Source organism: Moschus berezovskii, chromosome 6 (assembly GCF_049115385.1).
Source record: "Moschus berezovskii isolate FMDL1 chromosome 6, NW_MosBer_1.0, whole genome shotgun sequence".
Taxonomy (NCBI): Eukaryota; Metazoa; Chordata; class Mammalia; order Artiodactyla; family Moschidae; genus Moschus; species Moschus berezovskii.
The window spans coordinates 95,195,909-95,215,856 of record NC_142465.1 but is presented as its reverse complement, the minus strand read 5'-3'; the positions used below and the strand labels follow the sequence as shown (position 1 = coordinate 95,215,856).

The 19,948-nt window shown below is 39.5% G+C and overlaps 2 protein-coding genes across 2 annotated transcripts in view; both read left to right on the top strand.

Moving 5' to 3' along the window:
- AEBP2 (AE binding protein 2) overlaps nt 1–19,948 on the top strand; it is a 296,022-nt gene that overhangs the window by 254,174 nt on the left and 21,900 nt on the right. The gene's annotated exons all lie outside the window — the stretch shown is intronic.
- Nucleotides 2,929–6,290, top strand: LOC148777687 (hypoxia-inducible lipid droplet-associated protein-like). The gene has a single exon (XM_088836733.1). It carries the CDS (start codon nt 3,076–3,078, stop codon nt 3,304–3,306), a length of 231 nt encoding a protein of 76 aa, XP_088692859.1. The 5' UTR covers nt 2,929–3,075; the 3' UTR covers nt 3,307–6,290.

The following is a 19,948-nucleotide window of genomic DNA, read 5'->3' as shown; positions in this document are numbered from 1 at the left end:
AGTGAATAAGCTATATGTATGCATATATCCCTTCTTTCTTGGGTCTCCCCCATCCCACTCCCTACAGAGCATTGAGCTGAGCACTGAGCTGTATAGCAGCTTCCCACTAGCTATTTTTCACATGGCAATGTGCATACATCCATCCCAGTCTCCCAGTTCATCCTATCCCCTCCTTTCATGTCTATTCTCTAGAGACAAATGAATTTTTACTTAAAGGGCCAGCTCTGGTTGGTAGGCTGTAGATGTTGGAAGAGCAGTACTGAGGTTTCTGAAGTATCATTTGGGTTTAGCAAGAAAGAGCTCTGACAGTTTTGTGATGCCTTCCCTGGGCACGGAGCTCTGAGAGTAATGGTGTCTGTTTGCCTCCTCTGTTGCCCGCAGGTCTTACCATGGCTTCGCTATGAATGTGCTACTGATTCAGAGTTTTTGATTTTTTAAAAATTTGCTCTCAAATCTGTACCTTTCAGTGAGTTCTCTTTCTTGGATTGTAGGTAATTTCCAACTTTCTATAGGACATCTCTTCTTAGATGTCAGGCGGTAACTTTTAGACATTGTATCTCAAAACCAACTCTGTTATTTTCCCTTGGCAAAATGATTAGTTCTGTCATGTTCCCTACTTTAGTTCATGGCATCATCTTCATTCCTGTTTCTTAAGTGAGAAATGGAAGATGCCTCTTTGCCTTCCCTTACTCCATTACATCCAGTTGATAAAGAAGATTCCATCAATCCAGAGATGAAGGAAGAGTGATGTTGATGAGATGAGAATTCAGAAGGGTCAGGAATTGAAACTACAAAAGAAATTCTTCCAAGTCTTGGAAACAAATTGAGCTTGATTTCTGAGCCTAATTCAACTATTGTGTATTAATTTCTTATTTTCCAAATGCAATTAAGGTTATTTTATTGAAGCAGCAGCAGCAGCAGTATTATAGTATTAAGTGGGGAAAGATTAGATGTGTAACTTGTTAAAAGGAAAGTGAAATTTCTTGTCTTAGTTGAACTCCTGGGGTACTTTTAAGTCTCTTAAAAGGGAAAAAGTTGTATCAGTTCAGTTCAGTTGCTCACTCGTGTCTGACTGTCTGTGATCCCATTAACCGCAGCACACCAGGCCTCCCTGTTCATCACCAACTCCTGGAGCTTTCGCAAACTCATCTCCATTGAGTTGGTGATGCCATCCAAGGTTATCTCATCCTCTGTTGTCCCCTTCTTCTCCTGCCTTCAATCTTTCCCAGCATCAGGGTCTTTTCCAATCAGTCAGCTCTTCACAACAGGTGGCCAAAGTATTGGAGTTTCAGCTTCAACATCAGTCCTTCCAACGAATACTCAGGACTGATCTTTAGGATGGATTGGTTGGATCTCCTTGCAGTCCAAGGGACTCTCAAGGGTCTTCTCCAATACCACAGTTCAAAAGCATCAATTCTTTGGCACTCAGCTTCCTTACAGTCCAACTCTCACATCCATACATGACCACTGGAAAAACCATAGCCTTGACTAGATAGACATTTGTTGACAAAGTAATGTCTCTGCTTTTTAATATGCTGTCTAGGTTGGTCATAACTTTCCTTCCAAGGAGTAAGTATCTTTTCATTTAAAGGCTGCAATCACCATCTGCAGTGATTTTGGAGCCCCCTAAAATAAAGTCAGCCACTGTTTCCACTGTTTTCCCATCTATGATCTTAGTTTTCTGAATGTTGAGCTTTAAGCCAACTTTTTCACTCTTCTCTTTCACCTTCATCAAGAGGCTCTTTAGTTCTTCTTCACTTTCTGCCATAAGGGTGGTGTCATCTGCATATCTGAGGTTATTGATATTACTCCTGGCAATCTTGATTCCAGCTTGTGCTTCACCCAGCCCAGCATTTCTCATGATGTACTCTGCATATAAGTTAAATAAGCAGGGTGACAATATACAGCCTTGATGTACTCCATTTCCTACTTGGAACCAGTCTGTTGTTCCACGTCCAGTTCTAACTGTTGCTTCCTGACCTGCATACAGGTTTCTCAAGAGGCAGGTCAGGTGGTCTGGTATTCCCATCCCTTTCAGTATTTTCCACAGTTTATTGTGATCCACACAGTCAAAGGTTTCGGCATAGTCAAAGAATCAGAAATAGATGTTTTTCTGGAACTCTCTTGCTTTATCCATGATCCAGCAGATGTTGGCAATTTGATTTCTGGTGCCTCTGCCTTTTGTGAAACCTGCTTGAACATCTGGAAGTTCATGATTCAAATAATGCTGAAGCCTGGCTTGGAGCATTTTGAGCATGACTTTACTAGCGTGTGAGATGAGTGCAATTGTGAGGTAGTTTGAACATTCTTTGGCATTGGAATGAAAACTGACCTTTTCCAGTCCTGTAGCCACTGCTGAGTTTTCCAAATTTGCTGACATATTGAGTGAAGCACTTTCGCAGCATCATCATTTAGGATTTGAAAGAGCTCAACTGAAATTCCATCATGTCCACTAGCTTTGTTTGTAGTGATGCTTCCTAAGGCCCACTTGACTTCACATTCCAGGATGTCTAGCTCTAGGTGAGTGATCACCCCATCGTGATTATCTGGGTCATGAAGATCTTTTTTGTACAGTTCTTCTGTGTATTCTTGCCACCTCTTCTTAATGTCTTCTGCTTCTGTTATGTCCATATCGTTTCTGTTCTTTATTGAGCCCATCTTTGCATGAAATGTTCCCTTAGTATCTCTAATTTTCTTGAAGAGATCTCTAGTCTTTCCCATTCTGTTGTTTTCCTCTATTTCTTTGCATTGATCACTGAGGAAGGCTTTCTTATCTCTCCTTGCTATTCTTTGGAACTCTGCATTCAAACGGGTATATCTTTCCTTTTCCCCTTTGCTTTTTACATGCAGTTTATTTTAAAAAATAAAATGAGTTTTCGCTGAGAGCTGCACTTTTATCTACGGAGAGGTGTCTGGGTTGGCATTTCATTAACTGACTTTCCTTCTGATTTCGTGTGACCCATTATTACAGCAAGCGGGCTGCTCCTGGTCCTTCCTCCTGGAGGATCCAGAGGCCTTCCAGAAGTGGAAGGCAACTCTACTGCTCTATTAAGGAGTGGGATCCTTGGAGCCACCATGAAGCATATGTTGAACGTCTGTCTCTTAGGTGGGGTGCTGACCCTGTTCTCCATCTTCATTAAACTCATCAGTCTAATGAAGTCCCTGCAGGACTTACTGGAGAGCCCATCTCCTGGGAGCTCCTGGACCACCAGAGGTCAGCTTCCCAACACAGAGTCCCCAAGGGCCTTCCAGGCTATCTATCCAATGTGGTGTGATAAGAACTCTCTCTACTGGCTACGACCTTAGAACAGTGTCCAGAATACCTCCAGCTCTACCAGTTTGCATTTTCTGTAACAGACGTTCCGTCTTCTTCCAAGATGCAGGAGTGGTATGTGCTCCAGCCCTCCTACCCACTTTCATAACTACTCTGCCTCCAATTCCTGTCTTTTATGGGATTCTGCAGTACAGCTGCTCATGGGTCATATTTGTTCTTCATTTGAACCCACTCAACGTTCCCAGATCTGATACACTGGTTATCATCCATTTATTCACGTTCCATATTCCAAAATTTTGTTAACTCTCATCGGCTGCTGTATTCATTGTATTTCTGTTGTCCTGTGGATCATTCACTTTTTATTTATTAATCATTCTTTTTTAGTCCATTTATATTAGTATTTTCATTTCTTGAATCTTCTGTTTGTTCAGTCTACCATACTTAGTCAGAATCCATGCAGTAGTTGTTTAATTTTTCTCTTTGGCATATATTTATTTATTTTTAAGGGGATATGTGAGCATCAGAGAATAACAGTGACTAATTCATAGCATCTAGTTATTGGGACAAGGAGCTTTTGAAATCCAGGCTTTGGCAAGTCTTCCGAGCTCCATCATTCATCGTACCCCCACATATACACTGTTATTCAGTCACACCAACCAGCCTGTGATTTGCTGTTTTGCTGTTATTTTCTAAGAACAGTTGTTGGTTATGTTCTCTGGGTTTGGAATCTGTGTATCTAGGGTAGACCTCTCACTCTTTTACTAAAAAGGAGATTTATTTATTTTTGGCTGTGGTGGATCTTCATTGCTGCGTGAGAGCTTCCTTTAGTTGCTGCAAGTGGGCACTACTCTTTGATGTGGTTCTTGGGTTTCTCACTGCAGTGACTGCTTTTGTTGTGGAGAACGGGCTCTAGGCACTCGTGGGCTAGTAACAGCGTGTGGGTTCAGCAGTTTCGGCTCACAGGCTCTGGAGTGCTGGCTCAGTGGTTGTTGTGCCTGGGCTTAGTTGCTGCTCTGTGTGTGGGATCTTCCCGACCAGGGATCACTTGCACTGCAAGGCTAATTCTTAACCACTAGACCACCAGGAAAGCCCTCTCACTCTTAAATTTTGTTTAAGTACCTTTTATTTTGAAAACACTTCCCTATCCAATCCCAGAGAGTGATTCATACACTCTTTATCTTCCATCTAAATACCTTTGCTGGGTTCTTACAATGTCTTTACCTTCTTAATTATAAGAGTTACCGGTGTATCATACTATCAGTTCAGTTCAGTCGCTCAGTTGTGTCCGACTCTCCGCGACCCCATGAATCACAGCACGCCAGGCCTCCCTTTCCATCACCAACTCCCGGAGTTCACCCAAACGCACGTCCATCGAGTCTGTGATACCATCCAGCCATCTCATTCTCTGTCGTCCCCGTCTCCTCCCACCCCCAACCCCTCCCAGCATCAGAGTCTTTTCCAGTGAGTCAACTCGTTGCATGAGGTGGCCAAAGTATTGGAGTTTCAGCTTTAGCATCAGTCCTTCCAATGAACACCCAGGATTGATCTCCTTTAGAATGGACTGGTTGGATACTCTAAGGTCTATATTTATTCCTACTGTTATCTTCCTTACCTGTGCTACAAAGTAGCACTCAATACTCATTTGTTGAGTTGGTGATGACCTGGAACTCTACTCATGGAAGTGATCTGCTTTCCTTCCTTTGGGAAGTCTGTCTTACCATGGATGCTTTCTGCCACTCTGTGGAGTCTAGTAATCAGGTAATAATCCACAGAGAGTACATGTACACGTGAAATATGCGGTTAATGGGGTCAAGTGCGTGTTATTCATTGTGGCGCAGGACAGCTTGATGCGCCTTGCAAACACACTTCAGAAATTCTCAAGTCTATATACTGCAGGTGAGAAGCATTAGGTACTGAAACAAGTGGCTAATTATTGAGAATTTGTTGATTATTAAAGCAATATCTTCTTGTTCATTCTGTTATGCAAATAGGGAACACAGCTAAAAATATCATGAGTGCTCTGAAAAAGCCAGTCCCAAAAAAGGCAATTAGCTTGAACACCTGGAATTTTACCAGGTGTTTACCAGCATATATATTTACTAATATTTGAATAACGTTGAGTCACAATTTTTAATGGGTTAATGTCACTCATGGGGCTTCCCAGGTCGCACAGTGGTAAAGAATATGCTGGCCAATGCAGGAGATTCAAGAGACAAGGGTTTGATCCCTGGGTGGGGAAGATCCCCTGGAGAAGGAAGTGGCAACCCACTCTAGTATTCTTGCCTGGAAAATTCCATGGACAGAGGAGCCTGGTGAGCTGCATGGGTTGAAAAGAGTCAGACACGACTGAGTGACTGAGCACACACACACAATGTCACTCAAACTCCCAAAGTCAGGAAATGACTTTACGGGAGATATTTCTCTGAGCATTTCCCCTTTCCCTCTTCTTTGTCCCCACAACTTCAAGCACATACTTAGAAATTTTAGATGTATAATTTCAAGGACCCAGGAGGGGAAATAGAGAGGCAACAAAGTAAATCATAAGAAGCGTAGGCTGTGGGTTCAGGTTGCCTCACTTTGAGGCCCATCTCCAATGGTACCAAGTGTATGACCTTCTTCAAGATCATACACTTAGTACCCTTATGTATCTCATTTGTAAAACAGGATTAGGAAGATATATCTTAGTGTTGTTGTAGGATTAAATGAGGTAATGCTTATAAATCTCTCACAGAAATGCTTAGTATGTCATATGAAGCCAATTATTGTTGTTATTCTCATATTGTCTTGAGGTTATATATCAGTATTGATCTTTTTTCTAGGTGTGATGCTAAATTTTCATTTTTTCCCATAATTATTTATGTTACTGGTATGACCTATATTCATACTAGTGACCTAAATAGTGCCAAGATCCCCCATGTATGCTTTGATGAATGCTTCTTAGTATTTGTAATCTCTACCTCCATTCTAGGCTCCAACTTTTAGCTCTTGTTGAAGAAAGGGAGTGTCTGTGGCCGATGAAAGAATGTGTCCTTGGGTCAGTATCCTTCTTAATTCCTGTATCATGTGTTTTTTTTTTTTTTTTAGGGCACACTCTCTGAAATTGAACTTATAGGAATCTCAAACAGAAAAGCAGAAGTTATTAATTTGTCAACAAACAGTAGTTGTTGATCAAATATCTGAAGTAGTAGTGATGTTGTAAAATCACTCACACATACTCTTTATTTTTAAAAAAACTTTATTGGACTTACAATGGGTTTCTGCTGTCTAGCCAAATGAGTCAGTTTATATGTATATACATATATACATACACACACATATACCCTCATACACATATATGCACACATATCTTAGATTCTTTTTCCATATAGGCTATTATAGATTATTGAGGTACTGAGTAGAGTTCTTCTGTGTTATATAGTAGGTCCTTATTAGTTATCTATTTTCTCTATATAGTAGCATCCACACATATTCTCTTTTAAAAATTTATTTTTAATTGGAGGATAATTGCTTTACAATATTGTGATGGTTTCTGCCACCTATCAACATGAATCAGCCATAGGTATTACACATACTTTTTTGTTTTTGTTTAGAATGTTTATTTATTTACTTTGGCTGTGCTGGATCTTCATTGCTGCACATGGGCATTGTCTAGGTGCTGCTCTCTAGTTGCGGTGCTCGGGTTTCTCACTAAAGTTGCTTCTCTTGTTGTGGAGCAGGGGCTCTAGGGTGTGAGGGCTTCAGTAGTTGCAGCGCATGGGCACAGTGATTGTGGGACATGGGCTTAATTTCTTCCATGGCATGTGGGATCTTCCCAGAGCAGGGATTGAACCCATGTCCCCTGCACTGGCAGGTGGATTCTTACCACTGAGCCACCAGGGAAGTCCCACATGTATTCTTGATATGTGGTATGAGATGTCATGGATTTGAGCTGGTATAGTATTTCATACGGAGAAGGCAATGGCAAGCCATTCCAGTACTCTTGCCTGGAAAATCCCATGGATGGAGGAGCCTGGTAGGCTGTAGTCCGTGGGGTCGCTAAGGGTCGGACACAACTGAGCGACTTCACTTTCACTTTTCACTTTCACACATTGGAGAAGGAAATGGCAGCCCACTCCAGTGTTCTTGCCTGAAGAATCCCAGGGACGGGGGAGCCTGGTGGGTTTCCGTCTGTGGGGTCACACAGAGTTGGATACGACTGAAGTGACTTAGCAGCAGCAGCAGCAGTATTTCATATGTAAATAGAGGCTGCTCAAAACCTTGAGAATAATTTGTTTTCTTAATATAACCTCTCATCTCCTTTTCGCTTATAGTACACTTTGCTCAGTAATATTGCTTTTCATATATAGCATGAAAGCAAATTTCAACTCTGTCTTGATAAATTATGATACAGTACAAATTAGTGCATGTATTTCTGCATATGTACATTATATTTATTTAAAAAAGTGACAACCTGTGGAGATTTCAGTTTGTCGATGAAAATACTAAGTTGCAATTAATTTAAAAAATTTGTATTATATAAAAAATAAGCCATTAAAGCTAATATTACTGAAGGAACCAGGAGATGTCACATCGGTCAGCAGGATCTATAATTATGAATAGACTCACAAAACAAACTCTTTAACAGAATAAGTTCATTAAGTAAATGTGACTTCCCTTTGAGAATTTTTTTCTGAATGAAATGACCAGGTCTATTAGGGGAAGTTTAAATACCTCACTAAGACTTTCAAAATCTCTTTGGAAATATTTTCAAACATAACTATCAAATTAGTCACTGTGAACTTGGAAAAATGTTTTATAATGTAGAGAGCATTGGCTTAGAGGCAGAAGATAAATAGTAGGGAGATACAGATACTTCTTGAGGTAAAGAATATTAATAGTGTTGTGTGCTAAGGTTTAGAGGAAGGGAGTGAATGGGTGTGTGTACCCAAGAGCAAAGAAATGTGGTTGTTTCCAAAAGCTGACTCAGTAGCTGTTGAGCCATGTTTCACTGTTGGGAAAGCAGTGCTCAGAGAGCCAGCAACCATCAGGTACTGCTCTGTGATGATCAGGGATGCTTGGAATCAGTTGTCCCTACTGGGAGTCTCACTCCATGGTCAGCAGCCCTTGGAAGTATGTCAGTGTTCCAAACAATAAAATTCATTTTCGCTTAATGCTGCAGGAAAGAAACTTATTAAAATAAAATACATTTGGCCCATCAAAGAATCTACATGAGACCTAGGGAGGCTGGTTCAGACGCTGCACAACCAGAAACAGTACTCAGGCCAGTCCTGGGTGGCTACCCCAGCAAAAACACCAAGTTTGCCTCCACCTGGTGTGAGTGTCACATTTTGTTCTGGACATTGCAACTTCCAAGGATGATACTGGACTCGCTCCCAAAAGTTTTGGGTATTCTGACCCTGAAAACCCAGATACTTCTGCTGCCATGCTTACAGAAAGATGCATGTTGCATCTGCATCTGTTTTCTCACATCACCGGCTTCCCAGACTAGAGTCTCGTGTGGGTGCACTGCATGACTTTACCCTGGTGCAAGCAGAGACCACAGTCAGTATGTGTGAGAATGTTCAAAAGAGTAGTGTTCAAATGCCTGCTGGATTACCACAGACAAGACAAGTATTCACCATACCCCCAGAAGTGGTAGTTAGATGGTATAAGAGAGCAGTGTTACCAGCTTTGTGTTCCAATCATTTAATTAACTTAATTTTCTATCATTTAATTAACATAATCATGTAATTAATATCATTTAATTGATATCAATAATTTAATTAAATGCTATTTACATTAATAATACAGTGTTAATAAAATGTTGTATTATGAATACTTGCTCTGTATTTTAGGTTAGATCTATAGTGCTGTGGATGGTAAAAGCATATATCAAGGCTAGAAAAATGGTTGGAGGAACTTCCCTCGTGGTTCAATGGTTAAGACTTGCCTTCTAATTCAGGGGGTGCAGGTCCAATCCCACATGCCTTGTGGCCAAAAAAACTGAGGCATAAAACAGAATTAATATTGTAACAAATTCAATAAAAATTTTAAAAATGGTCCACATCAGAAAAATCTTAATAAAATGGTTAGTCACTCAACCCTAAAATTTCAATATATTAGAATGAAAGAATACTTTGAAGGTCATTAAAAGATGACTATGAACACATAGTTTATAGTAATGAGCTTGCTGCCCTTATTTAGATAAACTTGACATTTTTCTCCTTTACTTTTCATTAAACTATGTACATAATGTTACCATGGCAATTGTACACTTTATTCCATTTTTTCCCTCACATATCTGTCTCTAGTTTATTTTGTATAGGGTCTAGTACTGGCACATGGGAAGAAATGAAAATGTCTAAAAGTAAGGGTATCAGAGTGCAAACAGGGATGGCTGGGGTATGCTCATCACTTTTTTGAGACATACTATGACTCACCTGGTAAAGAATCTGCCTGCAGTGCAGGAGATCTGGGTTCGATCCCTTGGTTGGGAAGATCCCCTGACTCCCCACAGACAGAGGAGCCTGGCGAGCTCCAGTCCATGGGGTCACAAAGAGTCAGACATGACTGAACAGCTAAGCACGTGAGTATAAGTAGTGTTTTTTCCAAAGGTAAATTTTGGTTTTATGATCATTGAGAAATATAGATGAGGCCATGAAGTGGCCATGGACAGGACCAAAGCAAAGTGAAGGCAAGTACCCTGTATGACAGTTAGGATTTAGGTGAGGGAGAGATGGGCATATGTGGATCAGCCGAGAGACTCATTCGTTTGCTTTATTTTGCCTTTGATTGGATGATTGGTGGAACAGTTATTTACATAAGGGTAGGGTAAAGTTGCCAACATCCGCTGAATAATCGAAAAAGCAAGGGAGTTCCAGAAAAACATCTGTTTCTGCTTTATTGACTATGCCAAAGCGTTTGACTGTGTGGATCACAATAAACTACGGAAAATTCTGAAAGAGATGAGAATACCAGACCACCTGACCTGCCTTCTTGAGAAACCTGTATGCAAGTCAAAGAGCAGCAATTAGAACTGGACGTGGAACAACAGACTGGTTCCAAATAAGAAAAGGTGTACATCAAGGCTGTATATTGTCACCCTGCTTATTTAACTTATATGCTGAGTCCATCATGAGAAACGCTGGACAGGAGGAAGCACAAGCTGGAATCAAGACTGCTGGGAGAAATATCAATAACCTCAGATATGCAGATGACACCACCCTTATGGCAGAAAGTGAAGAAAAACTAAAGAGCCTCTTGATGAAAGTGAAAGAGGAGAGTAAAAAAGTTGTCTTAGTTTCAGAAAACTAAGATCATAGCATCCGGTCCCATCACCTCATGGCAAATAGATAGGGAAACTGGAAACAGTGGCTGACTTTATTTTTTTGGGCTCCAAAATCACTGCAGATGGTGATTGCAGGCATGAAATGAAAAGACGCTTACTCCTTGGAAGGAAAGTTATGACCCACCTCAGTTCAGTTCAGTTCAGTCGCTCAGTCGTGTCCGACTCTCCGCGACCCCATGAATTACAGCACGCCAGGCCTCCCTGTCCATCACCAACTCCCGGAGTACACCTAGACAGCATATTAAAAAGCACACATTACTTTGTCAACAAAGGTCCGTCTAGTCAAGGCTATGGTTTTTCCAGTGGTCATGTATGGATGTGAGAGTTGGACTATAAAGAAAGCTGAGTGCCAAAGAATTGATGCTTTTGAACTGTGGTGTTGGAGAAGACACTTGAGAGTCCCTTGGACTGCAAAGAGATCCAACCAGTCCATCCTAAAGGAGATCAGTCCTGGGTGTTCATTGGAAGGACTGATTTTGAAGCTGAAACTCCAATACTTTGGCCACCTGATGCAAAGAGCTGACTCATTGGAAAAGACCCTGATGCTGGGAGAGACTAAAGGCAGGAGAAGAAGGGGACAACAGAGGATGAAATGGTTGGATGGCATCACAGACTCAATGGACATGAGTTTGGGTAAACTCCGTGAGTTGGTGATGGACAGAGAGGCCTGGCGTGCTGTGGTTCATGGGGTCGCAAAGAATCGGACACGACTGAGCGACTGAACTGAACTCAACTGAGGGTAAAGTTGACATGATCACCTCAATTAATCTACTTTTCGAGACAGTTTTATTTATGCTCTTTCTAAGAATGCAATTGAGCACTTCATATACAACGTTTTCAATTTGAAGTAAAAAGAAAGTACATTTCACATGATACACTGTGCATATATGTTAAATAGAGTGATAATATTCAGTCTTGACAACCAGTCTGTTGTTCCATGTCCAGAACTAACTTGCTTCCTGACCTACATACATGTTTCTCAAGAGGCGGGTCAGGTGGTCTGGTATTCCCATCTCTTTCAGAATTTTCCACAGTTCATTGTGATCCACACAGTCAAAGGCTTTGGCATAGTCAATAAAGCAGAAATAGATGTTTTTCTGGAACTCTCTCGCTTTTTTGATGATCCATGATAAACCTATTATCATGTCATATTTTATATATATATTATAATATTATGATATCAGTATTAGATGGTAATGATAAACCTAATTACCATCTAATACTGTATGAAGTTGTTGTACTATTATTGACTGCATTCCCTGTGCTATACATTACATCCCCGTAAGTTATTAATTTTGAAACTGGAAATTTGTATCCCTTCATCTTTCTCACTATTTTACCCATCCTCTCCTCTCTACTGCCCTATGGCAACCAGCAGTTTTTTCTCTATGAGCCTGTTTCTGTTTTGTTTTTGTTTATTTGTTTTTTAGATTCCATGTATAAATGAAATCATATGGTATTTGCCTTTTTCTGTTTGACTTACTTCACTGAGTATGTGGTGGTGGTTTAGTTGCTAAGTCATGTCCAACTCATTACGACCCCGTGGACTATAGCCTGCCAGGCTCCTCTGTCCATGGTATTCTCCAGGCACAAATACTGGAGTGGATTGCCATTTCCTTCTCCAGGGGATCTTCCCAACCCAGGAATTGAACCCGGGTCTCCTGAATTGCAGGCAGATTCTTTACCAACTGAACTATGAAGGATACCTTCTAGATCCATGTATATTGTTGCAGATGGCAAGATTTCATTCTTATTATGCTGAATAATTCTCTATTGTGTGCAATATACCACAGCCGTCTTTATCCATTCATGGACACTTTGTTCACATATCTTGGCTATTGTAAATAATGCTGCAATGAAGATAAAGATTCATATCTTTTCAAATTAGTGTTTTTGTGTTTTTCCAGATACATACCCAGAAGTGGAATTGCTGGATCGTTTGGAGGTTCCATTCTTAGTTTTTTGAGGAAACTCCATACTGTTTTCCATAATGAATATAGCAATTTACATTCCCACCAATAGTATACTATGGTTCCCTTTTCTACATATCCTCACCAACACTTATTTGTTGTCTTTTTGATAATAACCATTTTAACTGATATGAGGTGATGTCTCATTATGATTTTGATTCACTTTTCCCTGATTATGAGTGATGCTGAGACCTCTTCATGTGTCTTTTGGACAGCCACATGTTTTCTTTGGAAAAATGCCTACCTATTCGATCAGGTTGTTGTTTTTTGTCATTGTTGAGTTGTATGAGTTCTTTGTATATTTTGTATATTAACCATTTATCAGGTATATTATTTGCAAATATCTTCTTCCATCCAGTAGGCTACCTTTTCATTTTCTTGATAGTTTCCTTCAGGGTATAAAAGCTTTTTAATTCAACGTAATCCCATTTGTTAAATTTTGCTTTTGTTTCCCTTGCCCGAGGAGCCACATCCAAAAAAAAAAAAAAAAAAATCACTAAGACCAAGACTAAGGCTGCTATTTATTGAACACACTCTCTTCTTAAAGAGAGCGTATATTTGTGCCTCCTTTGTAGTAATTTGTAGCCTCACATATAATTGACCAAATACATGTGGATTAACTTCTGGGCTTTCTATTCTGTTCAGTTGATATGTGTTTGTTTTTGTGTCTGTATCATAATGTTTTGAGGACTATAGCCTTGTAGTATAGTTTGAAATTAGGGCATGTGCTACCTCTAGTTTTGTTCTTCTTTCTCAAGATTCTTTTTGCTGTTCAGGGGCTTTTGTGTCTCTATATAAATTTCAGAATGATTTATCCTAGATGTGTGAAAGATGCCATTGGTATTTTGATAGAGATTACACCAAATCTGTAGATTGCCTTGGTAGTTATGGTCACTTTAACAAATGACCATAATTCTTCCAATTCATAGACGTGGTATATCTTTCCATTTGTTTGTGTCTTCTTCAATTTCTTTTTATCAATGTCTTACAGTTTTCCAAGTATTGGTCTTTTACCTAAGTAGTTAGATTTATTCCTAGTTATTTTATTTTTGATTATTTATTTTTTTTGCTAGTTATTTTTGATTTATGGCATAATGCTTTATGCCATTGTAAACAGGATTTTTTAAAATTTCTGATAGTTCATATTGGTGTATAGAAAGGCAACAGATTTCTGTATTAACTTTGTATCTTATGACTTCATTGAGTTCATTTATTCTAAAAGTTTTCTGGTGGTCTTTTGGTGACATTTTCATATATACTGTCCTGTATCAGCAATGTAACAATTTTACTTAATCCTTTATATTTTGGGTTCCTTTTATGTCTTATCTTATTGCTATGGCTAGGACATCCAATTCTATGTTGAATGTAAGTGGTGAGAATGAATTCTTGACAAGAATTCTTGTCTTGTTCCTCATCTTAGAAGAAATGCTTTTAGCTACTCAGCATTGAGTATGATGTTGGCTGTAGGTTTGTCTTCTCTGGCCTTTCTTTTTTTATATTTTATTTCAAAATAAATATCTCTTAAGTGATGCATGTAAGCCTTTCTTATGTTCTGTCCTTTCTATACCCACTTTGAGTGTTTTTTATCATAAATGGATGTAGTGGCTTTTTATATGTCATTAATGTCTATGTGGGCTTCCCTGGTGGCTCAGAGGTTAAAGCGTCTGCCTCCAATGTGGGAGAACCCGGTTCGATCCCTGGGTCGGGAAGATCCCCTGGAGAAGGAAACGGTCCACTCCAGTATTCTTGCCTGGAGAATCCCATGGACGGAGAAGCCTGGTAGGCTACAGTCCACGGAGTCGCAAAGAGTCAGACATGACTGAGCGACGGAACGGAACGGAACGGAACGGATGGAATGTCTATGTATTTGCTAAATATGCTTATTCACAAATACTACCTTAATTAGGATCATACTTAATAAACCCTTTTTATATCAAAATATACTAAAGCATATATAAATGTTTCAAAATATGCCCATAGCATATTCCCATCTAATATGCTATTTTTTTGAAGTATAATTTTTTCCTGGTGCTACAGTATTCCATTTTAATGAGAGATAGAAATTCATTTTATCAATTTAGTGTAGGTGGACATTTATGTTTTTCTCAATTTGTTATTGATTTTCATTAAACAACCTTATAAATAATTCAGTGTTCATCCTAGAAACAGAATTGGTGAATGGAAAGGTATGGATATTTGAATATTTTAAAGGACCTGACTATATCATCTGTATCTATATCATTTTACTTTTTCCCACCAGCTGCTTATGTGAGTAGGGTGATGTCTTTACACTCTCATTAATTAAATTCTCAGCTAGACTGGTAAATTACAGAAATTCTTTGACTTTTAATTTTTTGGCAACAGATATTCTTATTTTTACCATTTTGATGAATTATTCTTTCACATTGTTTCCAAAATGCTAATTTCTGGGCTCAAAGTTAGAAGTGAGTTCCAGCCTTGATTCTGCTAATAACTAATTATGGGAACTTGATAATATTTAACCTTTCAGGGCCTCTTTTTAAAAATCTAGATTCTCTCAAATATATTTTGGTACTGATATCAGTTTGATATATTCAAAAAGAAAATGGTGTGATGCCATTATTTTCATTTGGGAGTAGCATCCCTCAGTCTAGAGGGAAATGTCATTTCTTGCTTTGTGAGGGCAGGGCCAACTTTTTGACTGATAGGTGAATTTCATCAGGAGAGAATGTAGTAGTTCTAGAAGAACCTATTTTGCTTTGTTGGGTTGTGTAAGCCTATAGTTTATGGTTTAGTGTTTACTAGTATATTAATGACAAGCTCTCCTGGATTTTTAGTCTTACTTATGGCTAACATTTTTTGAGTGGAGACACTCAGTAGGTATTTTCCAATTATGAAAAATTGATGGGGAACACATGTATACCCAGGGCAGATTCATGTCAATGTATGGCAAAACCAATACAATAATGTAAAGTAATTAGCCTCTAATTAAAATAAATAAATAAATAAAATAAAGTAAAATCCCCCCCAAAAAAAAATATTGAGTGAGTGATTTCAAGTTATTGGTAAAATGATCTGCCCGTCTCAAAGGGTGTTTTGAAAAACAAATGAAATAATATATAGGAAATAATATTTTATTATGGAATGAATATTTCTTCATTAACTATATTATAACATATTTAATTATTACTTTGTGGAATGTCATGCAAATATAAATTGTTCTTGGTCCGAATATTGTCATCATAGTTAATTTGTGGTAGTTTTCAATGTTGAGTGAATATGAGAAGTGGCGTGTTCTACATAAACTAATTTCCTCCAGGTTGACTGTTGTCATGAGCTTGGTATAAACTCATGACTTGTCTCTTGTGTGCTTGTGGATGTGGTTTCAGAGCTCTGTCATTAGTTCTTTGGCAAGGTTAGTGAAGGCATACACACTGACCTAAAGATGTCAGAACTAGAAACAGTATGTCAACTGCAGACAACTGCATCCTTTCATCCTGGTGCCAGTGATGAAAAAGGAGGGAAAATATGTCACCAGAAAACACTAACCAGAATGACTCATTGATCCTGAGATAGTTTTAATTTAAAATGCAGGCGGTGAGCGACGTACAATGTGGCTTACACTCATTCATGCTAATACACAGAGGAAACAACATAAGATCTGTTACCATCTTTCAACAGAAGAACAGCAAATATGTTTTTTTTTCCCATATAGATTTTGTCTATGCCTAAACCTAAATTCATTCAAAGTATACTAGTTACTTGATTTAATATTTTAATAATTGACTTTTCCAAACAACCTCACAGCATGGCATCATGAGAAAATAAGACTTTTAGTGCCAAGAATGTGGAGAAGGCAATGGCAACCCACTCCAGTACTCTTGCTTGGAAAATCCCATTAACGGAGGAGCCTGAGGCTGCAGTCCATGGGATTGTGAAGAGTTGGACATGACTGAACGACTTCACTTTCACTTTTCACTTTCATGCATTGGAGAAGGAAATGGCAACCCACTCCAGTGTTCTTGCCTGGAGAATCCCAGAGATGGCGGAGCCTGGTGGGCTGCCGTCTATGGGGTCACACAGAGTCAGACACGACTGAAGCGACTTAGTAGCAGCAGCAGTGCCAAGAATGAGTGAATCGTTATGGGATTATACTGGCAATATGGGTAAGGCAGAAAATCAATAGGAACTCAAGGAGAATTCCATGGACAGTTCATAGGCTATGGGGTCATAGAGAGTCAGACATACTAAGTGACTAACACACACACACAAGGACCCTTAAGAGCTGTGCTAGTCCATCATTTGGCTTCTTGTTGATACTGAATATCATATACTTAAAGTATTTTTTTTCTAGTTAAATGCTTTCTGCATAGGAAGTTTTATGTACTTTTTGAATAAAGAGTATTCCAGTTGCCTTATACACTCCTTAGTGATTTTAGGATTGTGACAGTCAGTTATCCAGTATTTCAGACAACCGAATACATTTTCCTGGCCTCATCTCAGGCTTAGTGCCAAGTCATTGGTTGCATTATTTTGTTTTTATGTGAAATAGTCTCTCAGAAGCTCCATTGCTGCGGGGGGTCTGCTTAAAAGAAAATCTTTGCTGAGGGAGGTTTTGGGAGGGATTGAGCAGAATGAGTGTAGTTGGTGGCCCAGATGTTACCATCACGGCACCTCATAAAGGGCAGAGCCAGTATGTATTTTGGCCTGACCTTCACCTGCCCACTGACGTCAGTGTGGAGGAGTGAAGTGATGGTTATATCAGTTGTATGACTTTTCAACTTAACTGTGTTCTTTCTTTCTTAGCTGAACTCCATTAACAGAGCTGCCCCTCAGTTTGCTGCTGTCAAACAGGAACCTTTTAACAATTCTGACAGTATTTCTCACTCTTATAAGCACTCCAAATATTCTACTTGTTTTAGAAAGATTTTAAAAGAAAGATATTGTCTACTTACACTTTGACCTAATAGGTTTATAGCTTTTTGATATGGTAAATGTTGTAAGATATAATTAAGTACTTCATTTCAGAGAGTAACACTTGGGTACATTCATACGGCTTGTATATTTTGGACATTAGATCACATGATTTTTCTGTTTAGGCTCTTTACATTAAGTTAGTGGAGACCTCAGTGTTTACATAAGGCAAGGTGAAGACTTGAAGTTTTAGGAGTTATCTGTGGAGTTCATTTTATTCGTTAGAAAGACAGTATTATACAGCTTACGCCAGCAGATGGCACTCTTACCTTTGTGCTTTTATAGAGAGCAGCTTGGGCTGGTGGGACTTTGCTCAGTCAGATCTCAGAAACTGTTGAGGATTGCATTTCCCTATTTTAATTTGAACACAATTTTATAGCAAAGCAATAAAGTTATTTTTACTGTTATAGAGAAAAGCAGATGAACGGACAAAACCACTTCTATAGATAGGCTGTTCAATTATTTGTTAGCACGTGAAACTGTTAAGATCCATATGGATGAAAAACGCACTTCCTCCAAATGCAAGTTCTATATTGTATCAGTGTCTTTTCTTCCTTTTATTTATAGCTCAGAATCTTAATCTGATAAATTCAGCTGGGTGGACAATAGAATGAGAACAATGCCCCTCTTCTCCTTTGTTTTGGGAATTTCATATGATCTTGGAGTTGTAGAATTTTAGTGCTTCAAGCAACCTTAAAGAGCTCCTCTAGTTGAACAGACAAACTTTTAGGTGAGGAAACCATGACTGACAGAGATTAAACAATTTGTCCAGTCTGAGGACAGAAACACCTGCTTTCACTTAAAAGCAGAAAATGGGCCTCTTTGAATAGCCTAATACTCTATAATTTCATATTCCTCTTACTGTTCTCTAATGACCTTGAAAACAGGAAGCTTTGGGCACTTGACCTTTTGGTAGAGATTGGTTCATTCACTGTGCTTTGCCTGCCTTCAAAAAATTTTCAGAGCAGTTAAAATTCCAAAAGTACATCTCAGAGATAGTTAAGTGTTCAAATGAGGCCAAAAGGTGTATGTCAGGAACAACATTTTTTCCTATAGTAATTACTAATTTAAGGAGGGCCATGTGAATCCTTAATCAAATTTAACCAGGGAGGGGAAATCCCTAGACCTTTAGGTAACTATGTGCTGCAGGTATAAAATGTCAAAACTCTGAGTCAACTAACTTCAACTTAACTTCATGAGTAGTTGCTTTCCTTGCAGTAGAGAGATTTGTAGAGCCAGGGAACATTCATAGAAGGAGTATGGGATTAGCAGGGTAAAGTTTCCAGTTAGCTTATGGCAACAGGGAGCTGGAAAGCCCTTCCAGCTATAGCATGATGCTGAGAGGCAAAATGCATCTCATTTTATGGTTCTGAATCAGCTTAAATATGGATGGCGCTGCCTGGCTAGCAGGTCATCCCCACTCAAGTTGGTCCCCTTAATCCCTGCCCCCCCCCCCCCCCAACTCCCTTCCCTGTGTCTCACTCAGAACAGAGGGAAGAGCCAAGGGGGCTGAAAAAACACCAGGAATATTGGACAGAAGGGCCTCTGTTCTCTGTCCTGGTTGATAGTTGCTGAAGGGTTTGCTGTTTAAGCTTGTGTGGCTTGTTTGAAGGTGGCTCCCTACCTTCAAATGTGGTTCACTGCCTCCAGGGGCAGAGAGTCTTGGGCCCCAAACTGTGCAATGTTCAGCATCCTGAAAGTCACACAGAGGCTTGGCTGCTTCTTGGATGCCATGAGGGGCCAGTGTCTTGTGTTCCCAGCCTCCCACCTCCACTCGAGACCATTACCCCTGGCTTCCAGTCCCTGCAAATCCAGTTCTTTTCAGGGTCAGTTGGGGCAAAACCCTCCATGCCCTCCGCCTCTGATAACATAACTTTAATTCACCCGAGGATCTGAAACCAGAACCTTTTCTCCTGAATTGAGTTTACAAGACAAGCCATGTCTAGTAAAACAGAAATCAAGTGTTGATTTTTTCTTTTTTTGGCCAGTGAGTGAGTTTTTAGCAAGAAAGAGAAGATAGATTTTAGTTCCTCAATAATTTGGCCTATTTCATGAGGCTACACTTTATTCTAGACACACGTATTTAGGATGGGTGATATTTTCCCAGGAGGTAAAAGAAAAATTCAAATTCACAGAGGTTGCTGCTTCTAGTTGTTTTTCTTACCAAGTCCCCGAGCACCTGCTGGGTGAAAAATAGGTCGAGTTTAAGGGGAATAATTGTTAGAGTATTAAGATTGTGTGTGGGGGGAGAAAGATGAGTTGCTTTTCCTGGAGGTGTGGGCCTCGTCGACTGTGCAGCTGGAGAGAATTCTTGCTGCTCAGTGTTCTATGGCCCAACCTGATTTCTTATCTTCTTAGAAGCTCTTGGCTTTCTATACACTGGAATTCACACTGACTGTCTACTTACTCCTCAGGGATCCTTGA